The following is a 24124-nucleotide window of genomic DNA, read 5'->3' as shown; positions in this document are numbered from 1 at the left end:
GGACAGCCTTGTCATCAGCCTCACAAAGAGACAATGGAAGCTGAGAGACGCGTACCACGGCTCCACACGTCCCTAGATGTCCCACCTTCAATCCCTTTGTCCCACCCCAGAGGAAACTGTGCTCCTTCCCTGGCAGGAACTGACCTTTCCAGATGTTTCCAACCTCATTTTAGTCTCACCTTCTTCCAGCCTAAAAACCCGTCCCACTCCCTTAGTCACCTGTTTTACTTTTAACCACACAATTGCAAAGGAAGCTCTCCCTGTAAACCTTCCCTCTGACCCACCTCTAACCTTCTCTCTGCCACTCCAAGTCCTGGAATTCAATCCCTTGAATTAAACATGTAGTCTTCTGAGTCACTTTTTCTAAAATTCACATACGCCTTACACTTTTATTTATGGGGGTGGGGAGTATGGTATGCGTAGAGGTCAGAAGACAGCTTGATGGAGGAGGGTTTCTCCTTCTACATGTGGGTCCTGGGGACCTAACACACAGTGTGAGGGTGACAGGAGTGCTTCATCCACTTTATCCACATCTGCAGCCTGCTCAGGTATTGTGAATGGGCCCACACTAAACACACTGCCCTACAACCTAGTCTTTTCGTCTGACAATAGGCTTTGGAGATCCTTCATGTTAACGCCTGGAGTTAATCTGTTCAACTGCTGCTCAACAGCCTGTCCACACCAGAGCAGTGGTCTCCCTGCTGATAGAGCATTTCAGCTCCCACACTTTCCCAGTCAGTTGCAACACTTTCTATGCCTTTGTTACAAATGGAAATTCTTTGGTCTAGACCTTACTTCCTGAATCAGAGGTTCCAGAGGAAGAGCCAGGAGTGTGTTTATGAACAAGGTCTTTGAGTAATTGCTGCCTAGCAACAGGAGAAGAACCCCTCAGAGCATTTGGGGAGAAGCAGCATGCTAGTTCACAGAGAAGAACCACTCAGATTACTCGTGGAGAAGTGGCATGCTGGTTCACGACGTACACTTCCAGCTCCTAACTCATCCTGCAAACCCAACAATCTTCTTTTCAGAGGGACAGGGTCTCACTGTGTAGCACTGGCTGTCCTGGACTCACTATGAAGACAATCTGGTCCAACTCAGAGATCCACTTTCCTTACTGGGATTAAAAGTGTGTGCTGTTTTTCAACCCATATAACATAATCCATGATTCTTTCATTCTCATTCTTTCTCGCCCACTCACCTAAAACTACAATAAAATGGTCTGGCAAAGGTACTAAGAGCCTTTTAAAAATTCAGCTTTATGGAGGTAATCTACATTCAAACAGAAATCTCAAAAAGAAATGTTTGTCTATTAGCAGGTACTTCCCATTCTCTATTCTGTCTTTGTAAATATGCCTATTCTGGACTTTTCATATCACTAGGATCCTATGTTTTTAGTCTTTCTGGTGCTGATCACTGAACTCAGGACTTTGCACATGCTTGGCAATTGCTCTACCACTGAATCATATCCCCAGTTCAGAATGTTTTAAAAGGTCCTGAGTGGTACAGTCCACATCAGAACTTCCCTCCTATTCATGGTCAAATAATACTCCACTATATATATGTGTCACATCTTGTTCATCCAATCATTAGCTAATGGAGATCAGGGTGCTTTCATTTTGCTTTTTAACGGCAAATGATAAAACTAAGAATATCCATGTCCAAGTATTCATGTAGACATGATTTTGGTTATCTTGGGTATATATCCAATAGGGAAACTGCTGGATCACATGGCAATTTCATTTCACCTTTTGAGAAACTGCCAACATAGTTTTAAGGAGCTGCACTATCTGCAAACGATGGATGAGTTCCAGTTTCTCCACAGCCTCACCAACATCTGTTAACAGTCTTTATGATGTCATCGACGGCCAAGGGTGAGGGAACTGTGACAGGGAAAGCCCAGGAGTTTACTCAGCTCCTTGCTCTTTGCCAGCTTTGTCCAGCAGGCCTGGCTCATTCTTGCACCCAACATTCCCGTCCGCATAGCTTCCTCCAGTTCTGACTCGCTTCTTTATTTGACTAAGACATGTCTCCGAATTCTTCTTTCTTCCTTAAAACCACCAGTCAACTTTTAGAACACTGACGTCTTGTACAACAATTATGGAAAACAGAAAAAAAGGTTCCTCAAAAAATTAAATATAGGGCCAAGGTGGTGGCACATGCTTATAATCCCAGCACTTAGGATGGTGAGACAGGAGGATCACAAGCTTGGGATAAGACTGGGTTACACAGCAAGCTCAAGGCTGGTTTGTACTATAGTGAGAACCGTATCTTTATTTAAAAAAAATAAGTAAAAGAAATAAATAAGGGCTGAGATGGCCACGCACAGATCTGGTGCAGATAGACACGCAGTAAAACATCCAGACACCTCTCCCCTCCACACACACATGCACACTCCACACAGGAGACTATGTAGAGGTTCTATAAAATGCTATGACATTTTATATAAGGGAATTAAGAACCTGTGTAATGGGGTTGGGGTAAGTATGCTATAACTGTTTCTACAGGTTTTGAGGGACAATTGATTGTACTGAGGAACAAACTGTACACATGTACAAAAGAGGACTTCTCAGCCCTAACAGACAGAAGATCTCACCATATGTAGTACTGTGGATGAGCATTACACCAAGGGAAATAAGCCAGGCAAAGAGCAACACGGACCTCACAAGATGTACAACTGAAAAGGTGGAGATGTAGAAGCAGGAGTGGACGGTGTTATGGGGAAGAAATAGGAGGAAGATCATCAGAGTGCGAATGAATGAGGCAGGGGGAGCTCCAGACAGCTCATGGCCAGCATGGTGACCTCACCTAGGAACAGTGTATTGTCCACTTGAAACCTACCAAGAGAGTAGACTACCTTACCACACACAAAAGAACCACGTGTAGCGATGGATCTGTCGGTCAGCCTGAAAGCCACCACCTACACACTGCGTGTGAAGATTAGGACACATTGTGGACCACAACTGTATGAAGTTAGGAGGTAGGAACATGACTACCGCCCCCCCAATACAAAAAAACCCCAAATCAAAACAAACCCTGCCCACCCCCGCCAACAAAACACAATAGAAAATTACCTCTGAAACCATGTTACTACTTAAAACACCTATAAAGGAGCCCTTCACCACCCCTCCCCTTTAAAGACAAGGTCTCACAACACAGCCCTGGATAATCTGGAACTCAGTATGTAGACCAGGCTAGCTTCAAACTCAGTGACATTCTTCTGCATTCTGGGGTGAAAGGCACGTGGTGAAACTTCTATCCTCCCTGGAATCTGGCCCTTGCACACCCCCTGGTGTCTGTGCTCATTACCGCTTGTCCCTGACCAGCAACACCAAACCCCTAACAATTTCTGAACAAAGCAGACTGACTGCTGTTTCACAACTTGTCTGGATGCTCTCACTACCTGCTTTGATTTTTGTTTGAAGATAGGGTTTTGCTATGTAGCCCAAGCTGGGAGTTTACTATTTGTAGCCCTGGCTGGCCTCAAACTTAGGGAAATCCTGCATTAGCTCACCCAAGTGCTGGTATTACAAGTATGTACTACTGTGAATGGCCATCTCCTGTCCTAGTACCTACTTATCAATCTTCTGTCAGATAGAAGCTATCATGAGCTCCATCTTTTATGGCCCATTGTTTTCTATAGACTTCTTTCAAAACGTATAAAAGAACATTTTAAAGAAATAAATTTATCTTTTAACACTATTCTGAGTAGCCAGGTCAATGTTTGAGAGTAGCTGGTGCTAAATAAAGGCATTTTGAACAAATGAATGACTTGCTAAGCAGCCTGCCATTCATAACATTAAGAGAAATAACTTAGAATACTATTTATCAGTTACTCTTCTAAGTGCTTAGAACATGAACACACACACACACACACACACGGCAGGGAGTATGTACAAGGTGCCTGACAGCAGCAAGGATATGTTTTGCACTTGATATGACGATGTACAATCTGAAGGGCTTCTGCTGTTTTTCAGAGAGTCTTATGACATAACCTTGGTTGGCCTGGAATTCATAGAGATCTACCTGCCTCTGCCTCCAGAGTTCTGGGGTTTAAGGCATGCACCACCACACCTGACATCTTAAGTGTTCTTTAGAGCTGAATTTAAAAACCAGTGCGGACTCTGCCTTTCATGCATGGAACTTTCCCACCCCGCCTTTGGATTAAGGAAAGCCTGTTCACATGACGGAGCAGATGGCAGTGACCAGGAAAGCCTGTTCACATGACGGGAGCAGATGGACGGCAGTGACCAGTGTCGCAGGCACCAGGTGATGAGCCACTTACCAGCCACAAACTCAGTCCCTGCAAGCTCTGCAGTGGCGAGGAAGTCGTCGAGGGAGCTCTGTTCCGTCACCGACTGGAGATTGAGCCGGCCCCAGTCATAGCCATCGTTGAGTTCACTCGTGTGCAGCTACAAATGAAACATGGCACAGACTGAAGCAGCTCTCCTCTCTCTTGGCATCGAACAGCTCTAAACTTTCCCGGTACTGGTCTGTGTCCTGGGGTGCTTTGCCTCTTCTAGAATGTACACTACGAATAACGAACACTAGGTAGGCTGGGCCACACCTCAGTAGGATACTTGCCCTTTGCTGTCAGTGACGTTGCCATCCAGCAATGCAAAACCCCAGATCAAATATTTAAACGAACACTTCCTTACCTCAGCAAGGGCACTTCCCTGACATCATTCAATTTTATCTCTGACTCTTTGGAAGTGAATTTTACTATTTAGAAAGCTGAGGTTTAAGTAGGTAAAATATTTGCCTACAGTAGAGAGGTAGAACTTGAATCCTGCCAGTCAGTCGCAAAAAGTTTCCATAGGGACTATGAGAAGGGATATTTTAAACCGAGCATCGTGGTGCACGCTGTTATCACACGAGTGGGAGACACAGAGGCCACAGGTCTAAGTGCCATCCTGAATTGTGTAGAGATCTACTCCCCACTTCCCCTTAGTCTCCTGACCCCCAAACCCCCAAGGGCTGGAAGACTAGATTGGCTGGGATGACCATTAAAAAGATCTAGGTGCACACGATAAAGTTGATTTTCTCATACAACCCAGATACAATACCATCCTGGTAAATGCTTAAACACAGGTGCAAACAGTTAAAAAAAAGAAATTAAAATCAAAAGCTTAGAATTAATAAAAATCAGGATACAAATTAGAATCTTTCTTTTTAACATTTAGATCCAACCACCCCACAACTCCCCAAAGAGTACTACAATAAGAAGTCACCACGAGGTCAGTTAAATGACCACTAATCAATGTCGACACTTGAATAACGAGAAGTCCATGTGTATTCCTAAGACTGATTGTTTGAAAAGTGGGAGAGTGTGAAAGACATGCGGTCAAATTAGCACCGGGGACAAAAAAATCCAGCACAAGATCTTAATGAAAACGCCAATTTTTTTCGAATATTCTGGAGAATAAAAGTGACAACTAGAACAATAAACAAAATCAACCACTTCATTTATTTTTTTTAAAAGACAGTAGCCATGGTGGGCCTTCAACTCATTATGTAGACCAGACTGGCCTTAAAACTCATAGAGATCTGCCTATCTCTGCCTCCTGAGTGCTGCGATTAAAGTAATCTCTATACTTTATCCTCTCTCTCTCTCTCTCTCTCTCTCTCTCTCTCTCTCTCTCTCTCTCTCTCTCTCTCTCTGTGTGTGTGTGTGTCTGTCTGTCTGTCTGTCTCTGTCTGTGTGTGGTTTTTCGAGACAGTGTTTCTTTGTAGCCTATCCTGGAACTAGCTCTTGTAGACCAGGCTGGCCTCAAACTCACAGAGATCCACTTGCCTCTGCCTCCCCCGAGTGCTGGGATTAAAGACGTGCGCCACCATCGCCAGGCTTTCATTTCATTTTAAGGCTCCTTACTACGTTCTTCCCCAAACTCCCAGAGACAATGTTAACTCCGTGAGCTCAACCCCAGGGAGGAAACAGAAGGGAAAGCTGGGATAGAACTTATTTGTTTTTCTGATAGAACCAAACACTTCTAGAAAATCGATTCTCTAGATAATTAAAATCGGAAAGTTTAAAGATCCATCCAGGCGTGATGGCCACGGCTTGTAATCCCAGTACTCTGCAGGCAGAGGCATGAGGAAGGGAGTCCCGGGCCAACCTTGGGCTGCGTACGGAGATAACAAATTATTTTCTCTTTAGAGTTTTCCAAGAGCGCCCACGGCTTCTAGAGCAAAGATCAAACACAGGCAAGCATTCAGACATGAAAGGCTGTACACGTTTTCATTCCCATCTCATCACACGCTAGTCCCTCTATGCCCTGCGCCTTGCTGGGACCCGATTCAGGCGTGACTCTGCTCTAACTTTTGTAACGTGGAGGCTTCCAGAATGAGACGGAAAGGATACGGATAGTAAGGATTTTCTTACCCAGGAGTCAGTATGACGGTGGCTGCGGTTTCGCTGAGTCTGATGCCGGAGAAGTACCCGGCCCAGGGACCCGCTACCCTGCGCTCTCCTCCGGCCCATAACAACTCCACAGTGGTACGAACACCCTCCACACGGCGCGTGTGGCTTCCGGTTTCCCCGGCTCTATATCAGGAAGTGACGTATAAACGAGTCCAAGTAGCTCTGGTCCAAAGTTGAGCTGAGGGAGTGGAAAGACTTTTAGACTTGTTTCAGAATGATTTTGGTAGATATCGAGTTTGGAAATATTATAGAGAAGAAATGTTGAAATTGCACTGGGGACTTTCTTATTCAATTTTGGATGAGCCGACCTACTTAAGAGAATGGTACATTCCAGACTTGTACGTCAGTGTTTAAAGTTCGGTGGGAAATTGGGACAACTGGAAACTATGCCCGCTCCGGTTCACAGGACTAACTCCACCTTCCCTGCTGCTGCTGTCGTCTGGAGGAGGAAGGGACTCGGGTGTAGGGTGCCTCTGTGACTCTAGGTGGCAGGAGGCTCCTGTTGCTGCTTTTTCGCCCAGCAATTAAATTAGTTTTTGTTTTCCTAGCATTCTATAGCTGTGAAGCAGGGAGAAAAGTTCCTGCCTCGGTGAGATTTTGAAATGAGCAGTGGAAAAGCATTTCCAGAACTTGAAAGACGAGAACGAAAGCCGACAGCATCCTTCTGCTTTCTGAAGAGCAAATATATTTACCCGTTTCAGTGAGAGTTGTATCAGTATTTTCCTATCATTAAAATTAATAGTGAGCTGGCTCTACTAATAGATATTTAGTGGCCTCCACCAGTCGTCAGCTTTCCTTATAATGGGAATATAAAAAGTCGGTTGAAGCCAGGCGTGGTGACACACACCTTTAATCCCAGCACTTGGGAGGCTGAGAAGAAACCCTGTCTCCAACTACCCCCCCCCCCCCAGCCCATCAATTAATTGCTAGGTGCGCACAGGACTCCCTCATTGCTAGGGAGATCACTACAATGTGCTGTTCTGACGGGTGTTTGCACAGGCTATAGATCAAAGGTATGTAGTGTCACACATCAAACCAAGTCTTGTTACTTTTCCATGCATTATTGAGGGGACTTGGGGTTAACATATATAGCATCAAGATAACTCATTGTGTTAACTTGCTTGACTGAGCTATGTCTAACATTAAAATATGACTGTATTTGTCAGTTAAAATAATTAAGAAAATTCATAAGAATCAAGAAGCCTAGCACCTTTTCAACTTTAATGAACACAGAAATCTCCTTAACAGTTGACTGATTGATAAGCGCTGAGTCAGGGTCTCTGATTCTAACTAGTTTCCGGATAACAAGGATGTGAAAGGTTCACAGACTACACTTTAAGTAGCAAGAGCAGCCCATTCCTTTCTGGTGCCTATGAAGTCACTTCAGTGAACTAACGAGAGGTCATTCACACACAGCAAGTTAGCAGCAGGCAGAACTGGGGCCACACCACTCGCCCACTTCTGATTCTTTGTCACCTCCTTTTTGTGTGCAGTATCTCCACTGGACATTCCTTAACTGGAGTGAACTTCGGGGAGCTGACAAACCCAGTAGTGGTTTGGAGGGCACTGGGAAAGGCAGCGCTAACACACAAGAGAAGGAATGCTTTTCTCCGAGAAGAACGTGATTTCTCCATCCCCATCTTAGAAGCATGACTGTAAAAATCTCTGAACACAATCTCCATCAAGAAGGCAGGGAGAAGACACCTGGATAGAGTTAGTGAGAGCCCCTGGCATTGTTAAAGATCACCCCAAGTCGGGGAAATGAAAAGGATTATACACATTAGCAAAGGCAACAATAATAGATGGTGTAGAGAAAATGGTCATCTCATTCCTAGAGTTCAGCAGTAACTCAATGCTTCACCTTAGTTTCCTTTTCCAGAGCTTTCGAAAAAGCAAACACGCTTGGTTTTTTGTTTGTTTTAAGACAGATTCACACTTCATAATCTAGGTTAACCTCAAACTCAGAGTTTCCTGCTTCTGCCTCCTAGGTGATTGGAATTATAGGCACTCACCACTGTGCCCAACTGCTTTGGGTTTCTAACGTCACTCTTAGATTTTTGGTTGTGAGCCGAGCTTTTTAACGGCTGAACTATCTCTCCATCCTAATGCCACTCTTTTAAGGGCTCTAAAATATCTTGAGAGAATAAGCCAAAGTGAAAATTTAATCAAGATTTGTTGGGGAATGTCAAAGAACATCCACATTGTAAGATTAATTAGCAGCAACTATTCTAACGAACAATAAAGTGCAGCCTTTTCTAAGAACCCCGCACCCTACAACACAATGCTCGGAAATGCAAGTCTCAGTTTTCTTGTCTGGTTAATAGGAAGAAGAATGGTCGTCATGCCTTTAATGTGGTGTATGCCTTTAATCCCAGCACTTGGTAGGCAGAGAGAGAGAGAGAAAGAGACCAATCTCAATGAGTTCGAGAACAGCCTAGTCCACATGGAGAATATCAGGCCAGCCAGGACTATTAATCATGAGACCCTGTATTAAAACAAAACAATCAGAATGGTGGCTATAATTTTTGTCCTTCAAATGTAACAAATGAAATAAATCTGCAAGATTGTTATTCAGCAGTTTGTGGAGATACCAGTTTGGCACAGCTGAATTACTCCCCCCTGCCCCCCCCCCGTGCCCATACAGACCAAATGATCAATATAAATGAGAACCCAGCTAGATAACTGCTCAGGAACAAGGGCAAAGAGGTAAGTAATTGAGGGTGTTGATGAGGCAAGAGAACAGGACCCAGATTCAAAGGAACAAAGAGCAAGGATGAAAGGAGAGGAGATCAAGGTGATGAAGGATTGAACAAGGTGCTGGCTGTGCCAGAAGGAGGGGGTTGTGGGATGAATCAGCCCAGGTCCCTGCCCTCTGACTGCAGGAGCTATTCCACCCACACACTTTAGGGAACAACACAGCCCAGCCAAACGCCCACCATTGCTTTGTCATGCCACCGGAAATGCTCCACTACCAGACTTCCATCTGAAGACTTGCTGGATCGTCCCAATTCCCAGAGCTAAACTCTTCCATGGAAACCAGGATTTTCTGAGAGGCTGATTCCTGGAGAAGGCTGCATTGATTTGGGGTTGGACGCCTGTATCTACCTTCGAAATAGCAGCGCAGGGAGTGCTCCTCAGTCATGGTGTTGCATAAGAGGTGATTTACCTCGTCTGAACAAATGTAGTTACAAGTCCCGGTACTCACACCCAGAAACAAATCTGGGAAGAGCTTTCAGCAATCTGGCTCCACACTGCTGAGCTCCTGCCTCTCACATCTGTCAGGGGAGGGAACAGGAAAGTCAATTGGCTTCTATTTTATCACCTGTTTGTCCAAAATGTGTCAGTGGCTGACATTTTCCCAAGGCCAGCCTAGAGTGCTGTCCTTCCACCGCTCACTTTCTACACTTCTCATTCAGGAACAGCAAAGCAGTTTGCGTCAGCCCGAGAGTTTTGAAACTTATGTCTGCTCATCTTTACAAAGTGTCAATGAATCAGGAGGGAAACTCCCTCCTATTATCTGTTGTTCTCAGTTTATCTTGGTTGGAAATGGGTGGATTCTCACATGCCAGTGAGTTTAAATAATTTTGCAGACATTTATTGGTGGTTCTTATTGATGACTGAGTCATTGCAATTAAACATTGATTGCCTGCTTGTGTAAGTGGTACAAGCATGGAAAAGTCTCAAGAGACTCTTGTTTTGATTATATCTCCTAGGCTATAGGAAATACTATATATAGTATAGATAGCATAGATAGTATATAACAGCTATAGGATCCTCTGTGAATTGTATGTATGCCTATGGATCTAAAAAATAACCTAAAACATTTATTGCTAGTGTGGGTGGGTGGTGTGTACATGCATGTGTGTGGCGTGGCACTCCTGGAATGGGTAGAGGACCACTTTGTGGAGTAGGTTTTTCCTTCCCCCTTCACAAAAGTTCTGAGGATTGAATTCAGGTCACCACATGTGCAGCAAACGCTGTTACCTCCTGAGCTGTCTTGCCAGCCCTCACACCTATCGGTTCCTAAAAACTCAACTCTTACATGTGAAGTATCTATGGTCTTCTCACAAATGACTTTAAAACTAACTCTTCCCTTTACAACAGCCAGGTAAGAAAGGGCATCAGTGTTGTTCTGCGCCTAAGAGTGGTAGAAATTGTCAAAAAGTTTAGTCGAAGTTAAATGCTCTCGATAGAGGTTTAGTGATAACCAAAGCAAAAGTTCACGGATAGAAAGTGCGAGGTTAGCCGGGCGGTGGTGGCGCACGCCTTTAATCCCAGCACTCAGGAGGCAGAGGCAGGCGGATCTCTGTGAGTTCGAGACCAGCCTGGTCTACAGAGCTAGTTCCAGGACAGGCTCCAAAACCACAGAGAAACCCTGTCTTGAACAAACCAAAAAAAAAAAAAAAAAACAAACAAAAAACAAAACAAAAAAACAAAACAAAACACCAGAAAGTGCGAGGTTGTTCACATGCAGTCACTTATTTCCCCCATCGATCTGTGGACCACTAGCTCTGGAAATTCAGCACTGGACAAGGTCCCGCCTGAACGAGTGTGCATTCTATTATTATTCTTTATTCATTTACATTCCAACCGCATTGTCCCGCCCATCCCTACTTCTGTACCACTACGCCCCCCCCCTGCCTCCTCCCCCAGAACACTCCCCCATCCACTCCTCCTTAAGGGTAAGGGCTCCCATGGGGAGTCAACAAAGCCTGGCTCATTGAGTAGAGGCAGGACCAAGCCCCTCCCCTGCTGCATCAAGGCAGAGCATGGTGTCCCAGCATAGGGAATGGGCTCCAAAAAGTTCAGGCTGTAGGACATTTTCTTAATTAGTGATTGATGTGGGATGGCCCAGCCCATTGTGGGGGTGCCAATCCTGAGCAAGTGGTCCTGGGTTCCATATGAACTGAGGCACAAGTCAACAGCCAGCACCCCTCCATGGCCTCTGTATCAGTTCCTGTCCCCAGGTTCCTGTCCTGTCTGAGTTCTTGCCCTGTCTTCTTTCAGAAATAAATGCAGTGTGGAAGTGTAAACAAAACAGACCCTTCCCTCTCACATTTGCTTTAGTCATGAGTCTCATGACGTTTCATCACAGCAACAGAAACTCTAAGACCAGGGGGTTTTGAATTCAGAGGCATTTCTCAAAAAGATGCTAAAGACCACATTCACAGGCAGTGGGGATTTGGAGGTTAGTCATTGCTGTGGGGGGCCCCCTCTAATCATTGTAAGTTCACTTTCCTATTAGTATGTTTGCAAAGACACTCTTTCAAGTAAGATCACTTGTGAAGGTACTGGGTATTAGGACCTTTCCAAGATGGCCAAAGTCAGTGTTTGTTTGTTTGTTTGTTTGTTTGTTTGTTTGTTTTGTGTGTGTGTGTGTGTTTAAATTGAGCCAGAATTTATCTCCTGAGGACCTTAAGTGACAGATGAATGCTGAGGGATATTTGTACGCTGTTTGAAGATATATTTCTGTGATTGGTTTAATAAAGAGCTGGATGCCCAATAGCTAGGCAGAATATGTAGGCGGGACTTCCGGGGGGCGGGGAGAGAAGGAGATGAATCTAGGAATCTAGGTGTGAGAGACACTAGGCCACACGGAAGAAGCAGGATGGGGGGTACATAACAGAATGTAGATGGATAGAAATGGGTTAATTTAAGCTACAGAGCTAGATTAAAATCAACCTAAGACCAAGCTTTCATAATTAATAATAAGTCTCTGTGTCATTATTTGGGAGCTGGCTGGTGGGACAGAGAAAAACTTGTTACAGATGGCGGCCTCTCCCATCAAGGAGTCACCAGAGGCACTGACCCAGGGAAATGCCATGGTCAGCTTCCCAGAGAGCATATCTGATACAATGAAGGGCCCAGAACAAGCCGTTCTCAAGTCCTTCAAAACCAGGTCTTCCTCTCTGTGAAATCAAGGGGCTGGAGCAGACCTCATAACACTCCTAGGAAGAGGAAATGTTTGGAAGGGTCAGACACAGAAACATGCTCAGTCCACTCAAGATCTCCGCTTTCATGCCTGTCTTCTCATGCTCTGTGCAAACTACCTTTGACATGAGTCATTTGTCTCCTTTGGACTTCTTCTCCCTCTGTAGCAATCTGCCTGTCCTCCAGTGCTTTACGTGAAGTGCCTTGCCCTCCAAGACGAGGCTTCATGAAGGAGATCCTGATCTCTTCAGTGTTCACTAGAAGTTCACCAGGGAGTTCCCAGAGTACTTAGTGTTATCCCCTCAGATCGGGCATTGGCATTTGTGATTCATCTCCTAAGCTTTTAGCCACCTCTTCCATCTCTCTCCAGATCATTGAATATGGAGCTATGAATCCCCAAAGGGATATGATCACATCTATCTCCCAGTATGAAGCATGTAGAAGCCATCTGAATTAATCTTTACATTGAATTGCTATTATGTCGTTAGTTCTTGACATGACCTAGCTAAAGGTGTGCCAGGTCCACATGTAAAAAGCCAAAAGGCAAGTAAAACACAGGTTTACTTAGCAACCATCTCTATTTTCAGTGAGCCTCACTGTTATTTTTAATATTTCCTGAGAACTGGACAGGTATTGTTTTTGAAGCTAAAAATACTGAAGAGGTCAAAATCAGTAAATAGAACAGAGGAATTTTATGGCTATCCCACTTTCATAAACCTAAGTGTAATCTTTTGTTTCTGAGACAGGGTCTCACTATTACCTCTGACTGTCCTGGAAGGAACTCTCGCTATAGACCAGGCTAGCCTTGAACTCACAGAGATCCTGAAACCTCTGCTTCCTGAGTGCTAGGATTAAAGGTGCACACTATGGGACCAGTGAATGCAGAGCACTGTTTGGCTCGCGCAGGCTGCCTGGGCCTCGCTGATAAAATGAACCAGAGAGCCCCAAAGCATAGCCTTTCACTGAGTGTAGTGCATGGAATCTATACACATATTTGTTTCAAAGCCGTGGCTGTATAGGTAGCAGAAGTAAGGGGCTGAAATTAAGATTTAAATTATATGGGAGCCCCCAGCTCCGGCCATGCACATACACTCTCTGGGCCTCAGTTACGTCATAAAACCAGAGAGACGTGACCAGATTATGGTGAAAGGCTCTCTACTTCCGGCAGCATGTGTTGTCAGCTGTTATTGTGACAATATTCACGTGGCTCGTGTCCATTTCACATGCCACACATTGACCATACACTGGCGGCAGGCCCGGGCTAGGAGTCAAAGAGATTGCAGTGGCTAAAATGCAGTTACCCACTAAAGGAGCTCACAGCCGAGTGGGAAAAGTAGGAAGTCACCAGGACATTGCTGTTAGCCAGAGAAGAGCTATAACCAAGGACACGAGTGAGGCTGAGGAGGCGGGTAGACATGGAATGTTTCCTGGAGGAGGAACCAGGAAACCAGCTCATTTTCTGAGATTGCTCTTGGAAATGGGTACCAGGGCTGGAACTGAAACACAGTGATCGGGCTTCTGCATAGCATGGCCCTTAGGTTAGTTCCCAACATAGAAGAAAAGGAGGAGGGAGAAAGATAGAGGAGGAAGGGGAAGGGGAGGGCTGTAGAGGAGGACAGACAAACTAGGGACCAGCCAGGAGAAGTGACACAAGTTATTTCAATTAGATGGTACCATATAAACAATGTAAGAAACAGAAGAAGCGGCCTTAGGTGCCCAAGGGGAAGGCCAGGCCATCCGTCATCCCTTAGCACAGGTTATGATGCCAGGAAAGGTGAAGGAGGCTCGGGAGCTAGGTAGGGGCCCGAGATCAAAACGCTTATTGTGTTGTGTTGGGGTGCTGTGCCTGGAGTTGCTGGGAAGCCACTTCGAGGGTTAAATCTAGGAAGAGATACAAGCCCAGAGCCGTGGTGAAGGAGACGGAAAGAGGTGGGCACGCGCATAGATGTGCTGTTTGTAGTTAGTTGGCTTGGGACACGAGTCCAAGCCTCTCTAACTGCTTCCCTTTTCTTGGGGAAGCATCAGTTCAGCTCTGGTTGGTTGCACTAGAAACACAACTGTATGTGGAGGGACATCTTCCAAGAAGACGAACCTGTGTTCCATTGCTAAAACAAAGTGCACAAAGCTAGCTACTCTAAAAGAAAATGGCTTATCAAGCCCACAGTTTAGGAAGCCCAAACCTAAACAACATGGCACTAGCTCTGCCAAGAAGTCCCTTGGCTGCATCATATCATGGCAGATGGCACATGTGAGAGAGCCTACACATGGCCGAGCAAGCATGCGGTGAGACACGAAGCTGCGAAAGGGTCCGAGGGCCAGGCTTTCTCTTGCATAGCAATTCTCTCTGGTGGAAATTAGCTGGGGTCCCACAAAACTCCAATGACCTCTTCTAAGGGCAGCACCTCCGACGACTCAAATGTCCTCTCGTTAATGCTAGTGTAGGTGCTGGTGACCCCAAGAAGGTGGAAAACCGATGTGACAGGAATCAGGGACAAAGGGCTGGAAGAGTAGGAGGTTAGGATCACGGAGTGGGACGAAGAAGCTTGGAAGTCCTCGAGCTGGTTTAGCTCATTACAAAACCTTAGCCATGCCTTTTGCTTAGGACAACACTGCCTGTGTGTAATCCTATAGCCATAGTAAAGAAGGAAGGGAACAGGCAGAACTAATCTCAGTGCAATGCACTCAGTTGAACTCACTGTAGCCTACATATTGTTATTCAGCATAAAATTCACATAAAATCATCACAACTTGTTTTCTTACTAAATCATCAAACGCATGCTTGTGGCTTACTTCAACTTGAGCCACTACCTCTGGGTGCTCAACAGCTGCACGTGCTGACTTCCCTGGCTGGTGCAGGCCAGTGTTCATCTCATCCCTTTGAGTGCCCGACTCCCTCAGGCTATCACTGTTCCTGCTTTGAAAGAAGCCACTTTGACTCCTAGTCCCGCCACCTGTTCACCAGCGACATCACTAGCTGGTATTTTATTCTCTGGTGTTGGTTATCCATGGGCTATCACTCCCAGGAAAGCAGACACCCCAGACATCTTTATCGCTTTATCCCCAGCAACATCGTCACCACAGCGGACTCTCAACAAATATTTTCAAAGGACTTGAATATTCCAGATTTACCATTGTCTCCCCTGAAGTCAATGTCCACTTAGCGGGTCCTTCATCAGGGGAGGAGGGTAGAGATGGAGGAACGTTATGTAAAACACAAGGTGGACAGAGAGCCAGTCCAAAAGCCCTCTAGGAGATAAAAGGCTGATTCACAGGTGCCAAATGAGAGCCCGGCAGTCCTGCCGGCACCACTTCCTTTCAGATGTGCTCTATCGATTCAATCACAGACTTGTCCAGTTTTATGAGAAACAACCTCACCCCGTGGCACTTTGGTCTGCCACCAGTAGGTGGAGTAGTGTCATTAAAAGTACAGCCGTAGTGTCTAACCAGTTTTTCAATGGACTCTGGGAGGTTCTCTCCCAGAGCTGCCCTGGATCTCCGATGTACTCTTGCCTGTCTCCTCTTCCTGTCTTCCACTATGGAGGTGTGGCCTGTTTGTGATCCGTGTTTTCAGCAAAGGTGGCCAGGTTCTCCAGAAGGCAAGGTAGGCAGTCCCCAGAGGCTGGCCCAGGTCCAGGCCTGGAGGAGATAGCCAGGTTTTCCTCCTGGGTTAAGAGCACAAGCCCTGGACATGATTCACATGTGGGATGTTCTCATTTACCTAGAACCCTTCTGTTCTTCCAAGGTCGAAAGAAGCTCATTAAATAGGTAGTTAGGCATGACACAGCCTGTACATCTGACACTGGCACGCTGGCTGCTACCAAGAGTTGTGATAGCCAGGGGGATGCTTCCTTATTATCGTTCCTCTCTGGTTTCTGGGTCACCGTGTGTAGCTCATGGCCGTGCCTCCAGGGCTGTGAGACCGGTCTTGGTCCCCTTCTTCCTCCCACAAGTCCTTCTGGCCCTCAGACATCCCAGCCACGTGGAAATATTAACTGCTTGAATATAGAATTCAGACTTTGGGATTGTAGATGAGGAAAAGGCCACTCAGCTGAGGCTACGTTGGGATGCTTCCTTTAGAATGGTTTTGCTCTTAGGATTGTAAATTATCATAATTGACACTGCCCGATATATCAGCCATTTCAGTAGAAAAGAAAAAGCAGTGATGGCTTGATGGTTTATTATCATTCTAGTTCATTCCATAGAGCTGTCTGAAATCCTCCCTCCAGCCCCCAAAACCCATTCAGACAGCCAGCAAGTAAGGCATTAGGAGCCTAGTTAAGAGGCTTCACAGGCCCAGTCAGCCGTGAAAGGGCCATTCCTTCTTCCTGAGCAGCAGTTCTCAACCTATGGGTCATGACCCCTTGTTGGGGGGGTGTTGAATGACCCTTTCACAAGGGTCACCTAAGGCCTTCCTGCATATCAGATATTTACATTACAGTTTAAAACAGTGGCAAAATTATAGCTATGAAGCAGCAGCAAAAATGATTTTTATGGTTGTGTGTGTGTGTTGGGGGGGTCACCACAGCATGAGAAACTATATTAAAGGGTTGCAGCCTTGGAAAGGTTGAGAACCACTGCTCCAGAGAATAGGAGCGTTTTTAATTCATTATCAGGAAAGCTCTTTGATAGGGAAACATTCTTTTATTGCTATCATGATTGACTCTATCGTATCTTGTACAAATGCCTGCATGTTCAGGCTGTAATTTTGCCATCCTCTACGCTCAGAAAGCCCTCCGATTCTCCTCCTGTTTGGTGAAATCATCTTTCAAACATCACTCCTCCGTGAGTCTTTTTGATTTTCTTAGTCATAGTGAACTCTTTCTTCTCCCAGATTCTCAGAGGACTTTGGTTTTTTTTTTCCTGGCTGAATTTAGCCCAGCAAAAATTATTTCTGTTCACTCGAATGTCTCATTCATCAAACAGAACTCACTTTGCTTGGTCTGAATGGCCCTGAGTGTCAAGTCGGTTGTTTCAAGAGCCCAGAAATAACTTACTGGCAGAGGGGCAAGCTGGCTGGTGACTAAAAGGTACCTGTTCCAGAGCCAGGGATGCTGAGGCAAGCCTACATTTCTGGAGCTGCAGGCAAGAGGATACGAGTCTGAGGCAAACCTGATCTAGACAGCAAGATCCTGTCTCAAGGGACAGGGGAAAAAAGTAGAAAGAAGGGTAAACAAACAAACTCCACATTGTTCAGCTAGCACATGGGGGAAAAAAGCATGAAAAATGTCATTTGAATTTTCCTAAGACTTCTCATCCAAAGTACACTAGTGATTTAATAAACAAACAGCCACGCAAACTTACCTAGAAATTCCATACATCTCAAAAAAGTGCCTCACACTCCGAGGGGCTGGTGGGAACTGGAAGCCCTTGACATAGCGACCGTCCACTATTGTGTTCACTATTGTTCACCCCAGTTACCCTACCACCCACTCTTCACGGCCCGCACTTCACCTGTGGAAAAATGGCACCAAGACAATAACAACTAAAGCCTTGGCTCTCGGGTTTTTTTTTTTTTAATAGACGACTTTTAAAGAATAAAAGAGAACAGACCCTGCAAATTCTCTTGAAGTTGTCACACAAGGAAAAAAAAATTTCCCAATCTTTTCGTACAGGAAAATAGCGTCTACAATCTCATCTTCCACCACCTCCTCCAGAAGTTTCGATCTAGACGTACATTTATTCAGGGAGTTGCGATTTAGCCTAGGGTGGAGTGTCAAAGTTCCTTTTGCTACCGGGTAACTCCAGGTCTTTGTGGTTTCTATAGACAAAAGAGATGCTGGTATATTTGGGACGGGATTGCCTAATTGGACCAGCCTTCCTTTGCCTAGTCCAGTGCTTGTAACCGGGTCCCTTTAAGAGGCCAGAAATGCGTCCGGCGTCGCAGCCCTATGGATTCTCCTCCCCTGTCCGCGCTGCGAATGGTTCGCGCCGGCCTATATTAACCCGAGATCTCCCTCCCGGACGGCAATGATGTGAGGCGGGCAAGCCGGCCACCGCGCGTTAGACCACAGAGGGCGCGCTGCAGACCGCCGAGAGCCCCGAAGCGGAGTCGGACACCCCCGGAGGGAAGCAATGAGGTAGCGGCAGTCCCCGGAGCAGACGCTGCGCGCGTCCTGCCCTCGGAGCCCCGCGCTACCCTGGCCAAGCCGGCCGAGCGCGAGTCCCCGGCGCTCGAAGCGAGGATGCAGTGAGCCGCGGGACTGCTGTGCCTAGCCCCCCGCGGCCAGCCAGGCCACTCGGACCGTACTTGAGGCAAGCTGCTCATTCCGGGACCAGTCCAGCGGAGGGGCTCGCCCTCTCTGGCACCCACTGAGGGTGGGGTGCACCGGCTCCTGGGCGCACTGCTGTAGTTTCCGCGGCTCCTGGCCCTGGCCCAAGACTTGTGTGTGTGTCACGTTCGCTGAAGAAGAGTTCCTGCTTATTCTCTCACCAGCCCGGGTGCTTTGGCCGAGGCCCCCCTTCTATTTATTTGCACGCACTCATATGGTTTTTTTCTAAAATCATTTTCCGCTCCGCTCTCTCTTATTTTGTTGCTTGTCTGAGACTTTTGTCTTGGTCCTTCTCATCTAGGCTTCTGTAATATATTCATATTCTCTCTCTCTCTCTCTCTCTCTCTCTCTCTCTCTCTCTCTCTCTCTCTCTCTCTCTCGTGTATACCTTTCTTGCACACTCAAAGTTGTATATTTTTTTCTTTCTAAGATTCTACCCCACCCGCTGCGGGGTTCTCAAACACTATCTGGCCTCTCCTGCTTCCATCTCCCTGTCCCGGCTGTGCTCCCAGCTCGAGTTTATTTTCCGGGCTTGCCCGGGCCAAACGCAGCCGGGGCTGGTGGCCCTGCGGGGCTCACACCCCGCGCTCGGCCGCCGCCGCCCAGACGCTCCCGGGCGTCCTCCGGAGATGCTGCCGTGGAAGAAGCACAAGTTCGAGCTGCTGGCCGAGGCGCCGCCGCGGCAGGCGTCCAAGCCTAAGGGCTACGCTGTGAGCCTGCACTACTCTGCGCTCAGCTCCTTGGCGAGGGCCTGCCCGGAAGGCGCGCTCAGCCGGGTGGGCAGCATGTTCCGCTCCAAGCGCAAGAAGCTGCACATCACTAGTGAAGACCCCACTTACACTGTGCTCTACCTGGGTAATGCTACTACTATCCAGGCGCGCGGCGACGGTTGCACGGACCTAGCGGTGGGCAAGATATGGAGCAAGAGTGAGGCAGGCCGTCAAGGCACGAAGATGAAGCTGACGGTGAGCGCGCAAGGCATCCGCATGGTGCACGCCGAGGAACGAGCGCTGCGGCGCCCCGGCCACCTCTACCTGCTGCACCGCGTCACCTACTGTGTGGCAGACTCGCGGCTGCCCAAAGTCTTTGCCTGGGTGTACCGGCATGAGCTGAAGCACAAGGCGGTAATGCTACGCTGCCACGCGGTGCTGGTGTCCAAGCCGGAGAAGGCTCAGGCCATGGCCCTGCTGCTCTACCAGACATCAGCCAACGCTCTGGCAGAGTTTAAACGTCTCAAGCGGCGGGACGATGCGCGTCACCAGCAGCAGGAGCTGGTGGGTGCACACACCATCCCGCTAGTGCCGCTGCGTAAGCTGCTCTTGCACGGACCTTGCTGTTACAAGCCGCCGGTGGAGCGCAGTCGTAGCGCTCCTAAGCTAGGCTCTATCACCGAGGATCTGCTTGGGGAACAGCAGGAGGAGGAGCTGCAGGAGGAAGAAGAAGAGGAGCATCTCGAGGGCTGCCTGGAGGAGGACGAGGAAGAAGAGGACCGTGTGGGGGATGGGGATCCAGCAGCGGAAGAGGCTGAGGCGCAGAGGGCGCTGGTGGTGGCTATGCGCTTGGAATGTGGGGACTTGCTGGACCCACTAGAGAATGGCCACGAGGAGGCGTTGGGGGGCAGCGGGGTCTCGCTGGGCCTCAGCTCTGGGACATCACCTCCTCTGCCAGGCTGTGCCTCCGACATGAAGGCCCAACTGTCGCAACTTATTAGTGACCTGGGCGACCTTAGCTTTGGCAATGATGTGAGCATCCTGGAGTCCGATTTAAGGGTGACACGCCTGCTGTCGGGCGAGAGCACGGGCAGTGAGAGCTCCATCGAGGGCGGAGGCCTGGACGCCACCTCTGCCACCTCTGGCAGCCCATCCGGCCCTGCTGACAGCACCAGCCTAGAGGAGCCCTATTCCAGCTAAGATCCCAGAAAACTTCTCCGTGTGCCCAGCACCCCACAGTGGCTCCCCAGCTGTAGTTCTGTTCCCCCTAACCTCCGGGAAATGGAAATTATGCACCTGAGGGCCAGACCTGGGTTTGGAGTTCCCGGGGGCTTCTCTCCCGTCTTGCCCCAGCACTTTTAGCTCTGAGGTGGTTCAGGTTGTGAGTGTGATGTGGAGGGAGAGAGAAACACTATAAAGGAGAGACAGACAGGCCTGCTTCGGGGGGGGGGTGAGGGGGCGGGGAGGGTGTGGGACAGGGAAAGCTGGCTGAAGTTGGAAAAGGCCAAGGGCGGGCTAGAGGTGCCCAGCGGTCAGTTTCCTGTTTGTGAGGCAGCTGGGGCTTGGGAAGGAGGGGTAACTTCCTCTCCAGACCCCCTGACTGGGAGGCCTCTCTCTGTCATCAATATCTCATTAACAAAGTCATTCTCATAATATTGGAGGCTTTCATGGCTCCACATTACCTGCCCCCAGTTCTTTCGGATATGAGAGCTTGGGCGATATTGGGCTGTTTACCTCAGACACAAAACTCTTTAAAGATTGCCAAATTTCTCAAATAACTGTACTGGGGTGAGGGGCAGGGTATGAAAGTTGTGTTTTGTTTACAGTTAAAGACATCTAATACCTTTTAAAAAAAAAAGGAATTTTCCTCTAGAAATACACACCTTCCTCCTGTTCCAAAGAGCATACTCCATGATGCTGTGTAAGATATTTTTGCACCTTTGTGAAGTATTTTTGACTTTTTTTTGTACATAACTGTGATCTCAGAGCTGAATGTTTATATATCTTTTGCTGTGCAAAAGATAGCTGTAAAATGTTGTTCAGTTGTACATACGGAAATGTGTATAAAACATTTTGTTATTTTTTTGAGCAGCATTGTTTTGGTTCTGTTTGCATGTCAGTGGGGTGAGAATAAAGAGGAAAAGTCATTAGAACAGCCTCTGGAAATGCTGCCGAAGATGATTGGCGGTAAGGTGGTAGGGGTGTGTGTCTCCATCCTTAGCGTGGTTCTGATGGGGCTTGGAGAGGGATAAGGTGAAACCACACTACCCGTCTTCTAGAGTTTTCTTTTTGAATCAGATAATCAAGATGTTATGTCTGGGGCCTTCTGAATATTTCATATTCTCATTGTATGTGTGGGGTTTTGCTTGTTTGTTGCTTTTGAACACAGGGGCTCACTCTGTAACCCCCTATCTGGCCTGGAACTCCTCATAAGACCAGGCTGACTTCGAACTCAGAGATCTACTTGCCTCTGCTTCTCAAGTGTTGGGATCAAAGATATGAGCCACTATGCTGACATATGGACTAGTTTTCTTCAAGTTAGTTTTTGGAGAGATCAGCGTATACCCAATTGCCCATGCTCTTTAGAGGGGTCTGGCTGTCTACTGAGCGACTGCTGTGTTCTGTTTGTTTTTTTTTTCCACCTCCTGTGGTTGGCCTAATGATCAAGTGCAAGCATAATACATAATCTTTTTCCTCTGCAGCCTGCCATGGTGCTTTGGGGACTGACTAGCACCCTAAAGGGGGCTCTGTGGAGCGGGATCTGCTTTGTTTTTTGCTGGGGTGGGGGAGGGAAGCAAATAGAAAAGTTAGAGGTTCCAGATACCCAGAGGAGAGTCGTGACACAGGAGGGGATTGGGGAGGCAGCTCAAATAGCCTGTTTCCTTCCCTTACAGCCAAACCTGGCCCAGTAGGAACCCATCAGGGAACAAAGCAGAGGAGCTGTTGGCTTGGTGTGGGGGTGTGTGCTGCAGGGTGTTCATGCTTTCTGTGTTTGTTTCTGTTGTGAACTCCAGCCAGATGTCTCTAGTTGGGCTACACCCAATCAGCTGTAAGTGGGATTACGATGCTGCCAAAACTGCCTGCTGCCGGTCATTCTTCCATTTGCCCTTTTGGGCCTCTTTTCCTGTGCTGCAGAAATGGATCTCACTCCCGGCCTTCCCCAGTGTCCAGAGGCCACTTTGCTTTGTTTTCTTCATAAATATGTTCTGAACAGCTAGGCCCGAGGAGCCCAAGGAGACTGGAATGCACTGGACTCAGAGAGGAAGGGAGGGTGAAATTTTCTTCCCAGTAATGGGAGTGGTTCAGCAATAAGTCTATCTTTTAAAAAGGCAAGCAAAGAGGTGGGAGTGGGTAATGTTTTTAAAAAAATACTCAGTGTCTTCTTAAGGCCACAGGCCACACCTTTTCATCTTCTGGCTTGGCTGGGCCCTCGTCCTTCTCACAGCACACCTCAGGTGTATATCATCGAATGACATCTTTAAATGTCCAGGTGGAGGTCAGAAAATGCACATCCCACCCAGCTGTGGCCTTCCCTGTCCCAGCAGGTAGCTGCATGGACCGCTGTTCTTCTGTTCAACAGAGTTAGCATTTCTCATTATTTCCCCATTGCCAACTTCCTCTGCCGAACAAAGCGGATGAAGGCATAAGACAGTGGAGATGATGGGGCTACTGCTTGGGAGTGGGGGCCTTGACTGTTAAGCAGACAATGTGCTAATCTGGCTCTCACAGTGATGGGGGTAGATAAGATGAAGACATTAAAACCAACGCCACCAAAAAGTACAAAGCAATTTTCTCCTTAAAGTTTTCTTTTTCTTATTTGATTTGTGAGTCGCAGGTAGGGCGTGGTCTGAGGAGCTGAAAAACACCACAGATGGGAAAAGAACCTGCTCCCTTCCTCCAAAGCCTGGCCCTCATTTTACTCTTTCTCTTCTTGGCTTCTTGGTTTTTGTCACTGCTCCTCAGGGCTCTCAGGCTGACGTAATTCTAGAAGAGATGCAAAGTGATACATGATTCACCTCTTGTTGCGTCTCCGTCTTCCAGGGATGATATCATGAGAGAGAGAAGAAATGGCTCGAATTGAAAACAAAACAAAACTTCATTTGTTTTCTGGTACCTGGAGGTGCTGGAATGGTGTGACACAAGCCAACTCAGACCACTGGGTGACAAACACATCCCAGAACGGCCTGAAGTCTGGTTTAGTCTTCACATTTGACGTCTTCTTTCTTGCAAGGCAAGATGCCTCATGCATGTAACCCGGTGGTGTTTTAAATGCAGCAAGACCCTGCACATTCTTTTGCAGCCTAAGTCATGCTCTGAGTCCAGCAGTGCAGCATTGACTGTGTGAACCCCAAGTGATTTCTGGAGGCAGGAGAGGTTGCCGGGGAGGTAGCAGCTGAGTCCCCGGAGCAGGCATTTGTCAGCTTCTCCTAGTGCAAACATCCCGTGTCGGGATCTGTAATGTGTTGAGAGAGAACGAGGGAGGAGTGGGACTGTATGAAATAAACAGTAGTGTGACAGACACACTCAGCTATGGTGGTGTCAGAGAACACCCACCCCACCCCACCCCACGCATCTATCCCCACACATATGCCTCCTTAAAGAAACCTCTCTCTCTGCATTCCTACCCCAGGAACGCAGTGGCTCTTAAACAAATTAGAAAGGCTCTGTTATTCCGAGAGAGCACATTTCCTTCCCGGGGAACACAGCTGTGTTTGAGGGTTCTGCTGTTGCAGGAAAATGAACCCTTGGGAAGATGCTACCCTTGGCACCACACTGGAGATTTCAAAATCTCACAG

At 47.4% G+C, this 24124-nt stretch overlaps 2 protein-coding genes across 2 annotated transcripts in view; one reads left to right on the top strand and one right to left on the bottom strand.

Annotated features, from left to right (window-relative positions):
- Positions 1–6533, bottom strand: part of Lsg1 (large 60S subunit nuclear export GTPase 1) — a 28626-nt gene extending 22093 nt beyond the window's left edge. The window contains exons 1-2 of the mRNA XM_075967489.1: positions 6380–6533; positions 4283–4409 (exon numbers count right to left, since the gene is read on the bottom strand). Of these exons, the coding sequence (XP_075823604.1) occupies positions 4283–4409; positions 6380–6478 (226 nt within the window). The 5' untranslated portion in view covers positions 6479–6533. The remainder of the gene's footprint in view (positions 1–4282; positions 4410–6379) is intronic.
- An 11772-nt stretch (positions 6534–18305) lies between these two features.
- Positions 18306–21419, top strand: Fam43a (family with sequence similarity 43 member A). The gene has a single exon (XM_075967476.1). The coding sequence runs from the start codon at positions 19248–19250 to the stop codon at positions 20526–20528; it is 1281 nt and encodes a 426-aa protein (XP_075823591.1). The 5' UTR covers positions 18306–19247; the 3' UTR covers positions 20529–21419.
- Positions 21420–24124: the final 2705 nt, after the last annotated feature.

This window comes from Microtus pennsylvanicus, chromosome 1, assembly GCF_037038515.1.
Source record: "Microtus pennsylvanicus isolate mMicPen1 chromosome 1, mMicPen1.hap1, whole genome shotgun sequence".
NCBI lineage: Eukaryota > Metazoa > Chordata > Mammalia > Rodentia > Cricetidae > Microtus > Microtus pennsylvanicus.
This window is presented reverse-complemented; position numbering and strand designations above follow the sequence as displayed.